General features: G+C 41.2%; 1 protein-coding gene across 1 annotated transcript in view; it reads left to right on the forward strand.

The window, feature by feature from the left end:
* Positions 1 to 20735, forward strand: part of SPAG17 (sperm associated antigen 17) — a 222916-nt gene that overhangs the window by 39668 nt on the left and 162513 nt on the right. Inside the window, 1 exon segment of the mRNA XM_012533757.3 lies at positions 15682 to 15813. Within this exon segment, the coding sequence (XP_012389211.1) occupies positions 15682 to 15813 (132 nt within the window).

The raw sequence follows: 20735 nt of genomic DNA on the forward strand, positions 1-20735 counted from the left end.
GAGCAGTTTATTACCATACGATAACAACAAAGTTGTTAAGGGTACATTGAATGCACAGAGCAATGACTAAATCTTTCTAAAGTTTTGAGGGAAAGGTTTTAGGAAAATGGCTAGAAAGCTGAATGGGGAATTTATGAAGTAAGGAAGGAGGAGGGGGAATTCTAGGCAGAGGAATCAGCCCAGGCAAAATCAGGCAGACATAGACAGCACGGCATGACCAAGAAATTCCAAATAATGGGCATCCCTGAAGGATAGGAGGGATAGTGGAAGGAGCAGCTAGGAACGAGACCAGACAAGTGTGTCAAGACTAGGTCATAAAGGGCTTGGTGTGCCCTGCTAAGGAGTGAACACTTTATCCTTTCGGTATGGGATCCGTTGAGGAATTCTGAGCTGGAAAGTAATATGAGAGGTGAAGATATTAGAATCAGCGTGCAGGAAAAATTCTGCAGGAGGATGGAAGGGTGGCACTATTAATAACAGTCCATTGCTGTATAGCATTTACATTGTATATTTTATTTATTAGCTGTTTTATTAAAAAAGCAATACAGTACAAGTTAATTGTAGAAAATTTAGGAAATGCAGAAAGAGCATAGCCCATATAGTATTAGGCGCCTAAGTATCTGTAGACTATTCCACCATTCAGAGGTGCATGCTTCTTTTTGAAAAATAGGAACTGTATATACTTTCTATCATATCCTTTTCATATATTATGACATTAGCCTTTTTCTAAATCCATATACAGTGTCTATATAATAGAAAGCATGTCTCTATTCAATAATTCACTTAACCACTCCCCCTTTTGCTAAATTTAGACTGTTTACCAATAGTGAGGACCTTGATTGTTTCCTTATGAAAAATTTCAAGAAGTGTAATTACTGAGTCAAAGTATATAAATCTTTGTAAAGCTCTTGACATACATTGTCAAAATGCATTCGAGATAATTTGTGCCAATTTACATTCCTTCTAACAGTTCCAATTTAACCACACCCTCTTCAACGTTGTATTTTTTATCTTAGTCAATTTGATAAGCAAAAATTGTAAGGTTAAACATTTAATCATATTTTTATTGGCTGTGTTTTGTGATTATGGAATTCATGAAAGCGAAATGATTATGTAATTTTGTTTTCGAATTTCTTGTGATAATGGGAGGGGAACCACTGTTGTCTAAATTCAGAATGAGGAATATCTGCTTTGATTTAAAGCAGATTTTAGATGCTGTGAGGGTTACAAAAAGGAAGAAGCCATCATTGGGGGCCCTGCCAAGCTCCAGGTGCCCTGAAGGAGAAGGACACACATTCAAGGCTGCTAATACAGGCGCACCTGCAGGAGGGGACTGGATGGAAATATGAACAAGGGCCAGGGAGCAGGACCAGGGAGAATTGTCTCAGACAGGGGAATCTGGGAAGGGTTGTTGCAGGAAGGCCTTTGGTGTGAGCCCTTCCGATTGCTAAACCTCTTCTTGCCTCTTTGTGTCAGTGGTCCTCAAAGTGGCAAGCCTCCAAATCACCTGCAGAGCTCATTTAAAAATGCCTGTGCGAGGGCTTCCCTGGTGGCGCAGTGGTTGGGAGTCCACCTGCCGATGCAGGGGACGTGGGTTCGTGCCCCGGTCCGGGAGGATCCCACGTGCCGCGGAGCGGCTGGGCCCGTGAGCCATGGCCGCTGAGCCTGCGCGTCCGGAGCCTGTGCTCCGCAACGGGAGAGGCCACAGCGGTGAGAGGCCCGCGTACCGCAAAAAAAAAAAAAAAAAAAAAAAAAAAATGCCTGTGCGAGATCCCAGCCACAGTGACGGGGATCGGGGGTGTCTTCAGGAAAGTCCAGGAACACACCTTCTCAACAAGCATCCAGGCACTCCCAAGCCTGCACTTGGAGAGACGCAGCCACACCTATGTCCACATGCTGCTCACGGGGCCGGGAGAGGGGCCATCCTCCCCAAAGGTGAACTCTCCATCTGCACTCTGGCTCCCCCTCGCCACCACCCAGAACAGGACAATGGCCCCACTTATTCTCCTCCTCCCATTCTCCATGGCCCGGTGTTCATCCATCCATCCATTCTTTCACTTTTGAGCACTTGTGCCAGGCACTGTTCTCAGAGCTGGAGAAACAGAAGTGCCATTGAAGGCCGGTGCCTTTAGGATATTTACATTCTCCAATCTGTTGAGTTCTGCCAAAGTAACAGTGATCTGAGAAGGGCCAGAGAATGTTCATGCTTTGCTCATTCCCCTGCTCTTCAAGGCAGATGGTACTACTGCCTGCCTGCCCACTTCTTTGTCTATAGCCTCTGAGCAAATCAGAATGCCTCTGATCAACATGTATGCCTCTAGCGCTAGGAGCAAATGACAGTCAAACAAAGCTGGAGGGGGAGGGTACAGAGTGTAAGCCCTGAAATACACATTCAAGGGTTTTGGTTACCAAGACATCTAAGAAAGCCTGGGGGTTTTGCTGCATAAGAACAGTCACTGAAGATAAATGAAATGCCAGGACTCAGAAGGAGACCTCTGTACATCTGATCATGTCTCTAACCTGCTTAAAACTCTGTGTCTCCTTATCACTTTCAAGATAAAATCCAAATTCCTTTAGTATGTTATTTGAGCAGCTGGTGGCCTCACCCCTGCTTACTTCTTCAATGTCAAGTTTCCCCTAATTCTCTCCCCTCCCCATCCCCCCACCTGCCACTCTTGGCCCCACCCACACCCCTCGAGTGCTTTCAGTCACTCTCAGTTTCTGGAATACACCCCTCTTCTATGGGCTAGAAAGACTGGGGAAAGCAAAGTAAGGGATAAAGTCAGACTAAAGACACTATCCCCTTAGCTCTGACAGTCTCAAAATGGTTCGCCTTGAGAACTTGCTATCTTAGGGTGACCAACTGTCCTGGGTGCCAGGGACTTTCAGTTTTAGCACTGAAAGTACCAAGCCCTGGGAAAACACTCGGTTAGTCATCCTAGGGTCAATATGTAAATGACCTTTGCCCCAGTTCTTAAACTCAAGGGTATTTAAGAATCTCTAGAATGCTTGTTGAAACTTTATGCTCCTAGAACCTCACCTCCAGAGATTGATTTGGTGGTTCTGGGGGTAGATCCCAGGTAATCTGTATCTTTAACTAGGGTCCCAGGGATTATGGGGCAGGTGGTCCACAGGGCACACAGAGAAACACTTATGGGAAACTAGGCAGCATCTGTCTGCTCACAAAGTGCTCTCCCAGTAGCCAGCCAGGAGACATCAATACCCTGTATGCTTCCTCCATGAGTCCAAGAGATTAGGAGAGGACACGGGAAACTTAGAAAACAAGCCTCTATATGGGACAGGTTTGGAATAGATTGAAAGTTAGGAGGCAGCAATAGCCTTGAAGAATACTGTCCACAACCAAGCTAGAGAAACACTACAGCTTTTTTTAATTGTGAAGGAGTAGAGTTTTGAGGGGGAAAGAGGAGAGAGTTGACACGCTGAATACATTCTTTGCCCAGCAGGACATTAGCAGAAATCCCACCCCAGGCTGTCCTCTGAAATGAGCAGCTTGGTAACTCTATATTTTAGAAAGATAGATACAAAAAATTAAGCAATATAAATGCACATTACTAAGAACAAGGGACGCAGGGGTGCTGATAATATGTGAGTTAAATATGTTAGTGTGAAAGGCCACCAAAGAAACCAGAAAGCAGTGGCTCTCAAACCTGGGTACATCAGGTTAAACATCAGGTTAAACCACAGACTGCTGGGCCCACCCCCAGAGCCTCAGATGCAGCAGGTCTGGGCCGAGCCCAAGAATTCGCATAACTAACAAGGTCCCAGGTGATGCTAGTGCTGCTGACCTGAAAGACACATAATCACTGTTTTTTAAAAAAAAGTCTCTAGTGGTTTGAAGGCATGCATCTCACCGTATCGGTACCAGCTTGGTCACCTTACTTCTAAATTCACAAGAAGAAGATTAAAACTGGCTTAAACAAAAGGGAGTGTACTGGCTTGTATAACTAGAAGTCTAGACAGGTTTTGGGGTCAGCTTAGCCCACAGGCTCCAGCCCCACTTCCTGCATCTGTGAGGAACGACCCTTCCTCCATCTGTGTGACGGCTCCAGCTTCCTATGGTGGTGGGATGGCTGCAGCCTCTTCCGAAAGCATCAGGACTGAGGATATGGGATCCAGCAACCCCAGGAGACCACTCCTCACATCCCACTGGCCTGAACTAGGTCACAGGCTCATCCTGAACCAATCCTGGACCAGGGAGGTTAGGATTATTTCTAGTGCAAAGGGATCCACCCCTGGAGCTGCGAGTCCCCAGAGGCACACGAGCCAATTGGGAGAGGGGTGAACGCCTAAAAAATGTCAGATTCTCCCAGAAAGGAAGGAAGGCGTGGGTGGGCACCCAGCAACTTCCAGTCTAGGAAGTGGAACGTGGAATCTAACTAAATGGCAAATGACTCATCTAGTGGTCTGGCATTGGGGTGCAGGAAGTTCAGGGACCAGCCGTACTCAGATATCTAGGCCAGTCAGTGACTAGCAAGTATCAGTCACTGGACTCAGACTGAGGCAGGATTTTAGGGGAATGGTCTAGGATCGAAGGAGAAGACGACTAGGAAAGGAAGGTGGATGCCAGCCTGAGTTTCTAAGACATGATTCAGGCCTGGGGACAAGAGATAGATGAAGTACAGGGGAGGTAACTTTTTACCTTTACCCTTTGAGGCTTCTTCTCGGCTGGGTCCAAGAATTAAACTGACATTGGACAGATGGACAGGAGAAAAGCATGTAAATTTGCATACGTTTTACCTGACACAGGAGCCCTCGTAAGGAAATGAAGCCCCACTCCCAAAGAAATGGCAAGAACTATGGGCCTTTATATTGGGTTGAACAGAGAGAGGCAGTGTGAAAAAGTAGGTAGACTATGTGGGGAGGCTAAAAGAAGTTAAGAATTATTTTGGCAAGGTCTTCGTGTATAGAATTCTCTGTCAACTTCTGGTCCTCGGTGACGATGATGTTAATTTCCTTCTGGTATAGGGAGGGCATCTTTCACATGGAAGCTTTGATCTCCTGTTTTCGTGAAGAAAAAGGGAGATTAGAATGCCCTTCTTGCATCTGCCGTTTTTCAAGTGCCTTTAGTTCAGAATAATCCTTATGCCAAAGTGGCACCTTCTGCCACCTTTCAGAGCTATTTTAGGATCTGAGGGGTCTCAGGAAAAGAAAGCAGCCCAGCTCTCTAGAGTGGAGGCACCAGGTAAAGACAAAACTAGTAAGAGAGTCAAGAGTATTTAAACATTTAAAAAAAAAAAAAGCTAAAAAGCTCTACATCCCTCCAGCTAAGATAGGGACTGGGTATAGAGACTGGGGAGGGGCTGCGATACTAGATGGGAGCCTGGTAGCTCCATTTCAGGGGTGAAAAGGCTTCTGTGAGGCCACCAAATATGGTGATGCAGAGTAGGACCTTGGAACTAGGTGGCCTGAGTTCAGCTCCCACAGCTACTACTTACTTGTGATCACCAGGCCTCAGTTTCTTTATCTATAAAATGGGGTGATGAGTTTCTACCTCGGAGGGAAGGTGAGAGTTAAATGAGGTAGACTATCTAAAGTGCAATCCTTAGATTATTTTAGTGCCACTGTTGGAACAGTCCTTATCTGGCACATAGTGTGTGCTATGTAGCCGCTTATGTGTTACTTATTTAGCCTGAGAACCTACTGCTACTTGCAGTCTACTCCTAGACCTTGGTGATGGTAGCTATGAATATTGGAAAACACCCAACTTCAAGTCAAACAAGAAATAACTCCAAAAGCTATTTTAAATTTATTGAATGACATATGCATCGATTCTATGCGGGGTTGGAGACAGATGAGTCACATCAGGATCAGCCTTTCCAAGCTCCTAGAGATTACAAACCCTGCACACAAATAATTCCGAAACAAGAGAGCCAGCTCCCTTAGGGAAGATTCAAAAAAGTCGTAGGGTTGTTCAATTGTAGCTTTCATGACAAGCTGAAAGAACCAAGAATGACTTCAGAGGGGTGGGGGCATCTTGGGACTGAGGGAAAGAGCTTGATCTAAAATAAAAAAAGGATTACCATGATAATAGAATCATATGCTACTAATATACACCTAAAGCTAATATATATCTAAACTTCCTATATCATCCTTTCCCATATTATCACATTCAGCTTCATGTGCCTTTATTTTGTGGGTATACAAAAACCCAAACGCTACTTAAAAAAGGAAAGCTTTAGGGACTTCCCAGTTGGCGCAGTGGTTAAGAATCCGCCTGCCAGTGCAGGGGACATGTGTTCGATCCCTGGTCCAGGAAGATCCCACATTCCATGGAGCAACTAAGCCTGTGTGCCACAACTACTGAGCCTCCGCTCTTGAGCCCACGAGTCACAACTACTGAGCCTGCCCACCACAAGTCCTGAAGCCTGCGCATCTAGAGCCCGTGCTCTGCAACAAGAGAAGCCACAGCAATGAGAAGCCCGCGCACCGCAACGAAGAGTAGCCCCCGCTCGCACAACTAGAGAAAGCCTGCGCACAGCAACAAAGGCCCAATGCAGCCAAAAACAAATAAATAAAAAATAAATTTAAATTAAAAAAGAAAAAGGAAAGCTTTGCTTTCTCCTTCTTTGGAAGAATAAGTCCAACAAACATTTCTAAGATAAGTCCTGTGCTTTTTGACACGAGCATACTAGATGTTCAAAATGCACCTCTCCCTTGGGAAATTCATCACATTTCAAATTATACACGTCTGTTAAAGCATAGATCTGTTCTACCTTCTATGTATTTGTTATTGCTGCTTCTGAAACTTCCTTACGGCCCCAAAGAGGTCTTAATCCCTGTCAAATGTTATTATGTTACCGACTTTTATACAGTCTTGAAAGGGGTTGTTTATTTAGTTTCAGTGACTCCTTGTTACTGCCAAATATTATTTCATTTCAGCCCAGATGTAAGGGGTCCAATGACTGGAATTATTTCACAGCCCTGACACTGTCGAGAGATGGATACCAGTTTAATTATGGACAGCTGAAAATGATCCAGGAGTCACCTGCTACGGGTATTTATCATCATTATGAACTTCTCACCAAGCTGTGGTCTGAGCCCTTTCATAACGTTCCATTTGCGTTAGACAGACAGGATGACCTACATGGAACCCAGATCTTCTGTCACCTTGAAATTTATGTAGGGACAGCTTCATATTGCTTGATTATTTTCTTTTCCTCTGCTCAAAGTGAGAAAATATGTTGCAGTCGTTCCTATTCTTTTTCTTTCCTCTTGTCTCTCTCCATTGCCTTCTCTCACTGCTACCCTGCTCCTTCCAGCTGTGTTTCCAATTATGCCTCATTGGAAATTATTCATTACTTAAAGAATGTGAACTGGATAGACTAGACACAGAAAGGATCAAGCAACGCAATGACTGCAGTGTAGTTGGCACCCAGTAAATGCAGGAGGAATGAAGGAGGGAAGAGAGTGGAGGGAACAGGAAGGGAGGCTGAGGAGTTGCAGAACACTCAAATCATTACTCTGTCTCATTTTAGAAGAAATTAAGAATAAAAGACTTCCTCCTCTCCCCCTCCCAGAATACACTGCACCATAACAGAATCTGTTTTACACCTTTTCTTTTTATCTCTGCTTTCCCTAAATGCATCTTGATCTGTCCTTGTCAGAGCAGAGAAAGGGTTAAATGAAAGGAAAAACCAGGTTACCACCAGCTGATAATAAATTAAGGTTCCCCTTCTGCCTGCCCAAATGCACATCTCTCCATTACTTTTTTCTTTCCCCCAACCTGAGCTGAAAGGTCTTCAAGAATTCCAATCCTGCCCTGGATGTAAGAATTCCAGTCCTGCCCTGGATGTAAGCATAGCAACAGTAAGAGCTCACTTTAGTGAGGGTTTACTGTGCATAGATCATTCACCATGCTAAGTCTTTTTATGTGTTTCTTCATGCAGTGCTTGATACAGTCTTGTGAGATCAGCACTATTCATATTCTCTTTCTGTACATCAGTGGTTCTCAGCCAGGGACAGTTTTGTCTCCCAGGGAAATTTGGCAATGTCTGGAGATACCTTTGGTTGTCACAGTGGGGTAGCCAGGGATGTGCTAAAAACATCCTCTAGTGCATGCAAAAACCTCCTGCAATAAAGAATTAGCTGGCTCAAAATGTCAATAGTACCACTGTTGAGAAACCCTGCTGTAGCTTAAAAAGCTGAAGTTTAAAGGAGTTGATAACTTTCCCAAGGCCACCCAGTGGTATTTGAGAAGACTGGAATACAAACGCAGCCTGTGCTTCTGCCTTATGCTGCCCGAGAGCAGTTACGGCTTCAGCAGCTGGGTCATCATCCCTTGTACCAGAGGACCTAAAATTCCCAACAGGAATCTTTTCCTATGAGGGCATCTCCATTTAAGTGGCCCTTTTCAGTCACTTGAAATCACCTGCTCATCCATCCTTTTCATCAAATATGCAGAATCAGTCCCATCTAAAGCAGCCCTTGACTCTAAACATTGAAAACTTTGTGAAAAACACACACATACACGCACACACACACACACACTGGGGCAATACTTCCTCTGACTTTGTCATTTTATAAGCAGATATAGCATATATAAGACAAAAGCAGAGTGCATAAGCAACAAACTTTGAAGATGGCCTATATAGTTACAGTTTACTTTGATGAATAAATTATACATATTTAATCTGACATGTGTTTAATGATAAACATAAGCACTTGTGTTCTGCAGAATAATTAGCTAAAAATGGTAAACAGCAGTATTACTTTTAAGGTGTCAATCAAAAATATTAGTATTCTTCTCTTTTTATTAATTCTTCAGTATCTGCAATCTCAGTTTTGCCAATGTTTTGAGAAACTGAGTATCTTTTAATAATCTTAATCATCCCCAAAGGCAGCTACCAAAACACACATACTTTTGTGCAGACATGCACACACAGGCACATGCATGCACACAGACCCACGAGTCTGTGCACAGTCTCGTGGTCACACACAGTCACACACCACATATCCACACACACTTGGACACAGTCACACACAGACAAGTCTCAGGTCTTACTCCCCAGAGCAGCTTCCTTTGCCTTTACTCCTCCCTCACAATACAGAGCTGCTGCCTCACCGGTTTTCTGCCCCACCTACCCACTCACCCTCTCTGATGCTTCTCCTTTGACCGTAATCTGAAGGGTATTTCCATTTTCTCTTCAGAGCCCTCCCTCTGAATGACCTAGCCCTGGTGTATAAGAGCAGCTTCAGGCAGTGAAACTTGAGGGTGGATGCATGGGAAACTAGTCATGGCCGCAAGACTGCTGTCACACTGCAGCCTCCCAGTGCCACAAAGGTGAAACCATATTTATCTTCAGAGCCAGCCTTAGGCATTGCAAGCTTTCGGGTTAGAGAGAATAGCTACCTTCCATCCTAAATTCTCAAATGCCACATCTGTTACTTCTTGCTTGAAATTCTATCATCAGTTGCTAGTCCCTTTCATTCTATAAATAAGGGATAAAATTTTATAATACAGCTTAGTCACTGGTATGAGTAAAATTCATTCAAAGTGAGTTACCAAGTTAAATCTTTTCTATTTTAGCAGCAGGAGGGATTTAGAAAGCAAAAAGGCGCTCTGTATCTTTCTGAATTTTGCCTTGGACCAGCCTTGTTTATCCTCACCTGTACAAGGGCACATTTCTTAAATGACCAGGAAAAAATGTCTTAGCCTGGAAGTCACAGATTTCCATTACCTTTCACTGTGTAGTATCTGAGTGCACCATTACTATTTTATAAGGCATGTAAGCATTTCCTACATTAATAAACTTTGCCAAGGATGGTGCCAAATAGGATATCTTTCCTTTCAGTTTTGGCATAAAATCTAAGGGACAAAGTGATGGGATGATTAAACAAACATTATTTTATTTATTTATTTATTTATTTATTTATTTATTGCTGCGGTGCGCGGGCCTCTCACTGTTGTGGCCTCTCCCGTTGCGGAGCACAGGCTCCGGACGCGCAGGCTCAGCGGCCATGGCTCACGGGCCCAGCCACTCCGCGGCATGTGGGATCCTCCCGGACCAGGGCATGAACCACGTCCCCTGCATCGGCAGGCGGACTCTCAACCACTGCGCCACCAGGGAAGCCCCATTATTTTATTTTATATATTGAAGTATAGTTGATTTACAATATTGTGTTAGTTTCAGGTGTACAGCAGAGTGATTCAGTTTTATTTATATATATATATATATATATATAAAAGACTGAATCACTTTTCACTATCACACAGACATGTTCTGACCAAAACCGGAGCCACTAGTTACATGTGGCTATTTACGCTTTAATTTAATCCATTAAAAAATAAAATTAAAACTTCAATTCCTCAGTCACACTAGCAATATTCAAGTGCTCAATAACCACGAGTGGCTGGTGGCTACTCTTTTGTGCAGTACAGGTAAAGAACACTTCCATGATCACAGGAAGATCTGTCAGCAATGATATAGACAAAGAAAAGTTGGAGAATATCCAGCGTTAATGCAGGCAGTGGGGGAAACAGACCCTTTCGTATAGTGGTGGTGGAAATAAAAATGCTGCTAACTTTTCAAATGTCAATTTGGAAGTATCAATAAATATTTAAAATACACATGCACTTAGTAGGAAAAAACCCTGAAATTACCTAAGTGTCCATCAATAAGAAACTGGTTATAAATAAATGACCAAACACCCCTACAATAGGGGGTTATGCCAATAATTTAAAAATACATGTGTAAGCAATACGTGTCTGCACAGAAAGCTGTCCTAGATAACTTTTTTTAAAAAACATATTTATTTGGGCATACTTTAATGCTTAGTTTTAGAATATAATTTCAAGAAACCCAAATATAATGTTATACACTGATTTTTACCTTGAGATTGGCCTGAATTCTATTAACATTCATAATTACATTTATGCAAAGACTATTTATACATGAAGACACATACACAGCTACTTTTGGGCTATGAGTAATAAATGGTCTCTTCTCTCATACAGAGGTGTCCTCGATAACTTTGGATGTAAAAACACAAACCACTTGACAATATGAAAGTGTGATACTATTTGTATTAAAATATAAAAAGATATAAGTATATGTCTATATATGCATAGGAAATTACATAAGGATACACAAGAATTGGTTAATGGAATGCAGGAGATTGGGGAAGCATTTTCTTTTCACTGTACGTCCTTCTGGTACTGCTTGCACTTTTTAACCATGATGAGGTCATATATTAAGGAAATGAGAGAAACAAAAGAATGTGGTACCAAATGAATGAATGAATGAATGAACGAACGAAGAAACAAAGCGAATTAGATCTGCATGTCAAAAACCTGTTTGCTCCGCCCTGGGCTAGTTTGGACTGAGCCAAGTTTATGGATTCTGCTCCTATTTGCTGAGATCTTTATATATCCAAACCAATCCTAAGTCATTGGCCCAAGAATAATGGGTTAAACGTGAAATCATATCTTATGCATTTTTGCGGCTACTATAACAAATACCATGGACCCTCAAGGAGGGCCCTGAAACCAAAAGACTTTTAGGAAAAAATGGTGACTATATTTGGAGTCCCTGGAGGAAAAGCCTTTCCTCATCCCATCCCTCTCCCTTCATCCTTCCCTTCTCTGCCCCACATAACCACACCTTTCCCTCTCCTCCACCACCTCTTTTCCCTGGTTTGTTCCAGGCAAGAGAAATGCAGATCCAAAATCTTTACCCTTCCTCAGAACTCACCTGGATTGAACATGCAGCAAGTTAAGCAACTTAAGTCAAGCTGTCCCTTGTGCCTTGTTGTAAGCACACCAGGGAAGCCTGGCAGCAGACCTGCAGACCTCATGGAAGTCCTATCTATCTATCTATCTATCTATATCTATCTATCTATCATCTATCTATTTATCTATCTATCTATTTATCTATATCTATTTATCTATCATCTATCTATCTATTTATCTATCTATATCTATCATCTATCTATCATGTATACACATACATATATGTATGCATATGTGTTTATATGTCTGTATGTATACATGCATTTGTGCACACACATACATTTTGTTTTCATGGGAATCTGTGGAGCATTTCTAAGTGTTTGTCCCAACCGATGCCGTGCTTACTACTAATGTGGGGAGGATCCACAGAGAGGATGGAAGACGGGAAGGGAGGCCACTAGTGTCTGTGGGGGGACCTGATCCCCAGGCAAGGAAAGAATTTGGCTCATTTGGTGTATTTTTGTTGGATCAGATCATTAGGTAGTAAATAAGACATACGTCTTTGAGTCAGGTCAGTGATAAAGAGAGAAATGTTTTTATTTCTTAGTGTGCTCAGAATCACAAACTTCCTAACAGACAAAGGGCATCCACCCTCAAAATAAGATCCTTACAATCGTGTCTTCCTGCCTCAGCTGCACTCTTGGACGCTAAATTTCCTCCTACACCAGTCTTTCCCAGAACCAAGCACCTCGGGTAGCTTGGCCTGGATGTCCCCCCAGCCCTGGCAGGCCCCGAGGCCTGGCCTGAATAGGTCCAGGAGACACGTACAGGCCTTGTCTGGGAACAGTTTTTCTCCATTTAATAAGTCTCATTTGCCCATAAGACGCATTTTTTAAGTTTCTGACTCATGCCAGGCTCATTTATTTGGTATTTTGGTTTGATGAGTACCTAGGTTTTAACCCACTTAGGGCTGTTTTTCTGCCTAGTTCTGGAAACTTTGGGGTTTGTCTAATTACTCCTCAACCCTGATCAGCTCACGGCTCCCTTTTTCTCTTGTATCTCTCATCCTCCCAAGACCTACTGCCCTTGTCGGCTTGCCTCCCCAGCACACAGAGACACACAGATGCACAGACACACAGACACACAGAGACACACAGAGACACACACACATGGACTAGATACTGGACAAGTAACCCTTACAATGCTGGGAGGTTGAAGATTTGATTATTATCTCAGTTAATACGAGTAAGGCAAGGGAAGGGAAGCCTTAAAATCTGTGTCTTCTGCACATGTTTTTTCCTTCCCTCAAAGACTTATCCTTCAAACAGAGGCCCTCTGAGGATTTGTTTTTCATCTGAGACCAAACTACTGGCTGTTGATTGGCTGGAAGTGTGAACTATGGGGTGTGAGAAGAAAGACTTTTCGGTAGAAATTCACTTATAAACATTTTTCTTTTTCTGCCTCTCCTGGAGATGACCCACATTCCATAAAAATTTTCAGTCTAAGATGTTTTTCAGCAGAGACTTTCATTTACATTAATTATCCTAAGGATTCACATTACCGTTCCCTTTGGGAGAAGCACAGAAAGAAAATGGCATGCCTGGGAGTCAAACCTCCTCCGAGCAACCTCCTCTGGGAAGGACAAGCATGCCGGTTTCTGCCATTGCCAACAGTGCCACGTGCAGTGCTGTGCCCTTCTCCGGGGGTGTGGGCATCGGCACTGAGTCTGCCTCCGACTGGGTCACCCTGGGCTGCTCAGGGAGGAGGGAGCATCCTCCAGGCTCGCCCCGCCACCGCTCTTCCTGGCTCTGTGTCCATGAGATCATGGGTGCCCAGCTATTCCTAATCTCCCCATTTCACAGTAGGGTATCATTCTTATTTTGAGGCTGGGCCAGATTTTTGTTTTAAACCCAGCTCTCTACAGACAGTTTTCGATTGACCAGAAATAACATTTATGGCCCGCAAAACACCTTTCTCTTGGGACATTTTGTTGTGCTTTGAGAACATTTTAACACAGTGAGGTAACATTCGTAGCCTAATAGGGACATGGGGATAGAAAACAACTCCGGAGACATCCCATCCATCACCGTGACACCAGGCAGGCTTCACCCACACCACCTGAGACATAGGTAAATATCCTGTTTTCACAGGTCTTCAGGAAAAGAGACCCAGTCCAGTGTTGACTTCCCTTCAACATTGTCATTATATTTGTATCACAGGGAAACGCCCCATCCTCGACTGCTATGAGCTTCAAAACTCAAAGCTGTATATTTTGAACTAGATGTCACAGAGAAGCCTGATAGTCGGCACACTGTTTAGCTGGTATTGAAAAATAACATTTCAAACCAAGTACATCTACCCTTGGAGGCTGGACCCAATCGGACAGCTTTTATTTTATGTGTGACTGTCCGTCCCCTTAGGATTCCCTTCTCTCTTGAGTCTGGTCATCATTAAGTGGTGAGATTCCACAGGTGTATCCTTATGTTTTCCAGCTTGCAGAAATCACAGCCATCATGTCCCTTTTCCTAAATCGTGTTAGCAGGAGCAGAACTGCCATAAAAAGCAAAGAGCTCTGTTTCATGGAGGGTGTTTGCTTAGACACATGCAAAGCTTTCTGACATTTGGTTTGTTCCTTTGGTTTTTGGAAACAGCAGCTTTAAAGGAGTCCTTTCCCTGGCTTTCCCCTCCTGCATTGCAATGCAGGAAACCCCAATGTGGTCTCGAGGCGGTCCGATTACATTTTGGCATAGGATAATTCACAGGGCCATCTGCAGTGAGAAGCAAAATAGCCATCTCCCTTTCTTTCAGCTATTTCCCTTGGCAAAGTGAAAAGTCATAAGGAACCGGATTGGTCAGGAAAGCCCTGACCAAGGGCTTGTATGAACCTCAGACAAGACGCAGCCCGATGAGATGCGGTGTGCGCCATCATTATCTGAGACGGAGGCTGTGAAATTGACACCACATGCGCCTGGAGGAGTAATTGCACCAAGGGGGGGAGAAAAGCAACATGTCAGGACATTTTAGTAACACCTAATTCATCCCGAGGTTATAAATAAATCTGATGCTTGCTTGAAAACAAAAGTCAAGAAACACTGACTAGATTACTTTTGTGACAGTGCTTCCGGCTGAGGTGAACTTTATTAGGGAGACAACATGAAGAAAGAGAAATACATAACAACTTTTTATGGTATATTTTACATGATTTTATTTTTTATTTTTTTGCAGTAAATAAAGTGGTTATAGGGCTCCAAGGAAAAGGGCCCAGATGTTAGAGAGTTGTGTGAAATTTAGAGGAAACAAGCTATAAAAAGTGCAGTTATAAAACAGGCTGTCAGTGCCACACATCTGGACAATACAGCTGTATGTTCCTAGTGGCTGTCGTCACCCAAAGAAAACTCAATAACCTTATTTCACCCCAATTAGGCTGCATACCAACAGGATAAACCTTAAATTGCAAGGGGTAGGAGTAGGAGAGCAGCATTCACTCGGCGCCTCTGTGTCAAACAGCTTTTATCTTTCATTTGAATTTGGTCACCAAGAAATGAAAGACTGCTAACATAGCCATTTCCATTTTTATAAAACCCTATTTAATTTATAGCGTCGTAAGAAGTCAGGGTTTGACAGTTTGGACTATTGGCTGTGCCAAACAACAGACTTTCTGTAGCATGAAACTGACCTACCGGTCATCCTAACACAGAGCTCCACCTGTCTTTCCTCCACCCACGTTTGGGAGTCTGAGTCTAGCACCATCATGGGAAGCACTTATTGGAAAAAGTTCATTTTCAGACAACCCAATCTACTTAGAGTAGAGGGTAAATGCCTCTCTTTATGGCACTGGGGCATTTTTCCCTAATTTTTTTGGCCCGCAATGAGGCACCTTTGCGGCAAGACAAATATTACAAAACTCAATATACCATTTCATCTTTTCATCACTGACAGACATGCCAAAGGTTATAAAATGCCACTTTCCTAATACTTGTGTTTCTTCATAGGTTTTAATGGCAGCAAAAGCAATTATGGACAGCGGAGAGAAATTCACCTTACCACTGATAGGGAAACTCTTGAAATTTCAGCTTCTCCAGGTTAAATTGAAGGACCAACAGCGACGGGAAAAGGAGAAGAAGGTACTGGGAGGGCGATGGTGGGTTTTCTAAAGACGGCAAGGAGTGAGTGAACTGCAGCCAGGTTCTCTGGGGCACTTCCTCTCTCTGTAAGCCTGCCACGAAGTGTTACGTAGCACATTTAACTGTTGCCTCAACTTTTTAGGGAAAAGCCTATCCAAAGCGCTGCTGGAGGAATTACATTTTCTCAAAGACAAACCCATTAAAAATAAGTTCTCCTATGCAGAAATGTGACAGTATCCCAGGGCATATGGCTGAGGTTGTTTTTACCGTAGTCTATTTATATGTTAGGAACAAATTAGGGAACCAGAGGAGAGACACAGAGTCCGGAGAAGTAAATATAAAAAGGTGAGAAAACCCCACAAAGTCAGGGTCTAACTATTTTAAATATTTTACATGATATTCAATAGGAGTACCTATTAAAGTAATGGGCTACATCTGCATCTTCCTAATAATCTAAATATTTCAGCAGCGCTCCATTACTTCTACTCCTATATTATATACCTGCTTATTTCTTCATGTGTAGACTTTTCATTTAATTTGCCTATGGAAATCAATCTGTGAGTTTTCCAAAGATTTGTATTTTTCATCTGAAAAAATATTTTAAAATAGTTTTGGCAAAGTGATGCCAGTTTCAAATCCATCTGCTATTTAACCTTAGTCAAAATGAGAGATGTTTTTCTTATTTTCCAAATCATGCTGAAATATTTTTGGAAAGCCAAATGCTTCTGTATGTACATGTGTAATGTGTATGTGCGCATGTGTATGTATGAAATGGGTGTATAAGTAAATTGTTTCTTTATGCCTCTAAGTGGGAGAGGCAAAACCAAGTCATGGAAGAAGAAAGAGAAAAGTGAACATGTTCCAATAATACCTACTTCCCCTTTGTTAAGACCCCCCCCCCCAAATCTGGCTTTCCTATTTGAATTGAACTCTTGACAGGGTAACTGTAGATAAACATAATAATGCCACCTTAAATTTGTAATATAGGGCTTTATGTTTTTCAAAGAGATTCTGCATTTAGCATCTTACTAGGGTGGTGTATATTGTCCCCAGAAAAATTCTACTTATTTGAAAACAGTTGATGGTATAGTTTTCCATCTATATGAAGCTCTTTCCAACGTGTACAGGAGATTCGTACCTTAAAAAATACTCAGGGACGTTAAGACTTGGCAGAAGAAAAATTGGAAAATTTGAAACTAGTATAGAAAGATCGTTTCTTGTCTTTTTAAAATTCCAGTGTCACATGGGAATCTGAATTACAAAAAGTAGACTGTTAAGTCCTGCAAAAATTCTTGCATCTTCTGTTTGCTTTGTGCTTTCCCACAGCACCTACAAATATACATAACACATTAAGAGTGTCAGTTTCCTTGTTTGCCACCTGTTTTAAGTCTTGGTAATTGTTTGTAATAGGAGTAGGTTTTAGATTTCAGTTAACAAATTTTAAGTAGCAATAAATGGAATATCCTGGCGACCGAGGAAACGTTTTTAAAACTAACAGTATAAAGATATTTCTGCACTGTTATTTTGCTCAACATTTTTTTTTGAAATGTGAACAATATAATAAGACAGTTATGAGATTTTGAAGATATGGAAATAATCTTTATTTGTTGAAAATTCAAGAGTCTTAAGGAATTGGGAGTTGAATTTTAGATTTATAAAAATAAAAAAGTAATAGGTGCATAAGAGGACTCTTTGAGCAATTAAGAGCCAGCAATTACATAATCTAATTTGATGCCTTCATTAGATTGGGTTCCCGAAACACCAGCCCCAAATCTCTGAGTTGCAACCACACGAGTCAGTACTAAATAATTGATGAAAACTGATTGGAAGGGAGAACTCTCCAGAAAAATATTCTAGGTAAAGGCAAGACTAAGGGAGTTGTTGGAGGGATGTTATAATCTATGTTCATTTCAACAACACTGCCCAGCAGGTCATTTGGAACAACGGAGGTTAATGCTTGTCAGCCAGGGAGTTTAGCAGAAAGCAAAATAAGTATAAAGTATGTAAAACTGACACCACGCTGTGGTTTAGAAAATGGAAAAAAAGGAAAGAGGACTTTACCCAATTTCTTCCTCTTTCTGAACCCCGGGTGAGATTCTGAGATTCCTGCAAGGGGAGTGACTGTCTCTTCGGCTTTTTAACATCAACATGAGGTATATGTGGTTGCTTTCTCTCAAATACTAGTTATATGTTTACATCTGTACAACCCAGAGTGTTTTGTATCTTCTATGTTGAATTTTTGGAATTGAATTTTTAAAAATGAATGGTTGAAAAATATCCATAGCAGTAATTACAGAAAATACTAGGGAGACAGTGAGGACAAAAACTACTAATATGAGTACGTCCCTGTCCTTTTAGCCCAATGGAAAAAAATGTAATGTACACTACATATTTGATTCTGTTTTTTTTTTAACTTGCTTTTTAAATTAATTAATTTATTTATTTATTTTTGGGTGTGTTGGGTCTTCGTTTCTGTGCGAGGGCTTTCTCTAGTTGCGGCAAGCGGAGGCCACTCCTCATTGCGGTGCGCGGGCCTCTCACTATCGCGGCCTCTCTTGTTGCGGAGCACAGGCTCCAGCCGCGCAGGCTCAGTAGTTGTGAATCACGGGCCCAGTTGCTCCACGGCATGTGGGATCTTCCCAGGCTCGAACCCGTGTCCCCTGCATTGGCAGGAAGATTCTCAACCACTGCGCCACCAGGGAAGCCCCTTGATTCTGTTTTAACCATCAAAACTTTTCTTAATAATATAGTTACAATAGCCAGATACAGTGAAAATATCATTATTTTAGATTCCACTAATTTTAATAATTTATAAGACTTTAGTCTGGGCTATGCTTAACATTGCATTTGCTTTGTCCATGAAGAAAGTTTACTGGATAATTAGTATTATAAAAGATAACACAAGGAAGATATTTCTTAGAAGTACAGTTTAGAGGCCTTTAGCATATAAATTTCTGAGAGGCAAATCCCTGCCTCTAATTGTAATAAGTTGAATATATTTCAAAACTTTTATATATTCAGAAACATCTTGTTGATTACTTCCAAATATACATATAATGAAGAAAATACACTTTATTTCTAGAAATGTATTTCAGCATTTCAGAACTTCTGAATATGATTTTTTCATATAATTAATCCCAAATTAGATTTTATTATATCTTAAAATCAGAATAAGAGAGTGTTTTGTTTAGAAATAAGTTTTCCTTGTGCACATCATTATCTCAACATTTATTCTGCATTTTTAGTTATATCATTATCAATTTGTTGTTAATTCATTAACTTAACAAACATTTAGAGAAACAATGTATTGGGCACATATATTTTCATAAGGTTCATTATAATTTTAAAACAAATTGCTGACCATGTTTTAATTTAGTCATTATCTGAATATTACAGTATTTTTCACATTTTTACTTCTTTTTAACTCCAACTTTTATGTTATATATTAATTATAAACATTTTTTAAAACCAAAACACTTCATTGTGAATCAAAATATTTAAAATATATTGAGAATTCAGCTAAAAGAAAACATTTAATCATCAAAAAATTAAAAATGGCTATAATACAAGCAAAATTAACCCATTTAAATAATCAGCCAAACTAAATCTAGTCTGTGCCGTTGAGCTCAGAACATTTGGATAGGTTTTTTTAGGAAAAGATCCAAATATATTCTAACTGCTTTTAATTTGTGAATTCAAATAACCAGTCCATATTTTCTTGGATATTTTTAGCATATCTTTTATATAAAAGCAGAACAGTTCTTTCTCTTTCTGGCTTATCTACTTAGCACAAGTTGCCTTATTTTTCAATGTCCTAGAATTGAATAGATGGAAGACAGGCAGTAAAGAATATGGACAGATGGTATTGGTAAACTTTTCTTAAAACATCTCAAAATTAAAAGCACCTAAATTTGATCAGATATCATGATGAAGCCCAAACAAGCCAGAGCCTGCTCCAAAGGACCGACAAAGAGAAATTAGGGTAAATTTCACAGACGTTTTCCAGCTTACTCCAGTTAAAACCCCGAAACACTGGAAACCAGCCAATGTAATGCCATTTTGTATGTGTGTTTTGTTTTAAAAGAAAAGCCATAGGGACATACCAGGAAATTACAGGCTGGTTAGTTTTGATTCAGTTGTGGTTAAAATCTTCAGAAACTATTCTAAGAAATCAAACAGAGGAAGAGCAGAAACTCAGTTTAGAGGGACCCGTGTGGTTTCAGGAAAGGAATAACTTGCCTCACTAACTGGATGGAATTCTTTGAGACTGGATTATCGAAATGAGGATACTACCAACAAAACTGTTGGATCTGAAGAGCTACAAAATTCAACAATTCAGGGTAAATTATAAATGATCCCCTGGCTGGCTTATCTGTAAACTAGAGCAGTGCTTTCCTAATTGGGATGCTATTAATCAATGAAACCTTTTTACAGACTTCAGGAAAAATGTAAAGAAACACACACATTTAAAATAGAGCAGTATTTTGAAATACAAATAGTTACAGCAGCTAATAATAGTAATTAGCTACCATTATTGACTGCTTGCCACTATACTAAGCTCTTTACGTATGTTTTAACATTTAATGCTTTAAATGACTTTATGAGTTACAGAGTATTATTCTCGATTTGCAGATGGGGAAACTGAGGGTGTGAAAAGTAACTTTCCCAAGGCTAAATAACTACTCAGGATTTAAATCCAGAACTGTCAGACTCTAAGATTATGTTCTTAACCACCGTACATACCCCTTCTGAGTGTGTCTCAATAATTACGCAAAACAGCACTCTTGGCTTACGATCAGTAGAGAACTTCGCAGGGATGCTTCAAGGAGCAAATGGCTTTGCTCAGTGGGATCTACCAACTCGCTAATTAGATCATGTAATTCCATGTTGCATAAAACATCCTGAGGTTAAGCGGGGGTGGG

This window comes from Orcinus orca, chromosome 1 (genome assembly GCF_937001465.1).
Source record: "Orcinus orca chromosome 1, mOrcOrc1.1, whole genome shotgun sequence".
Classification (NCBI taxonomy): Eukaryota; Metazoa; Chordata; class Mammalia; order Artiodactyla; family Delphinidae; genus Orcinus; species Orcinus orca.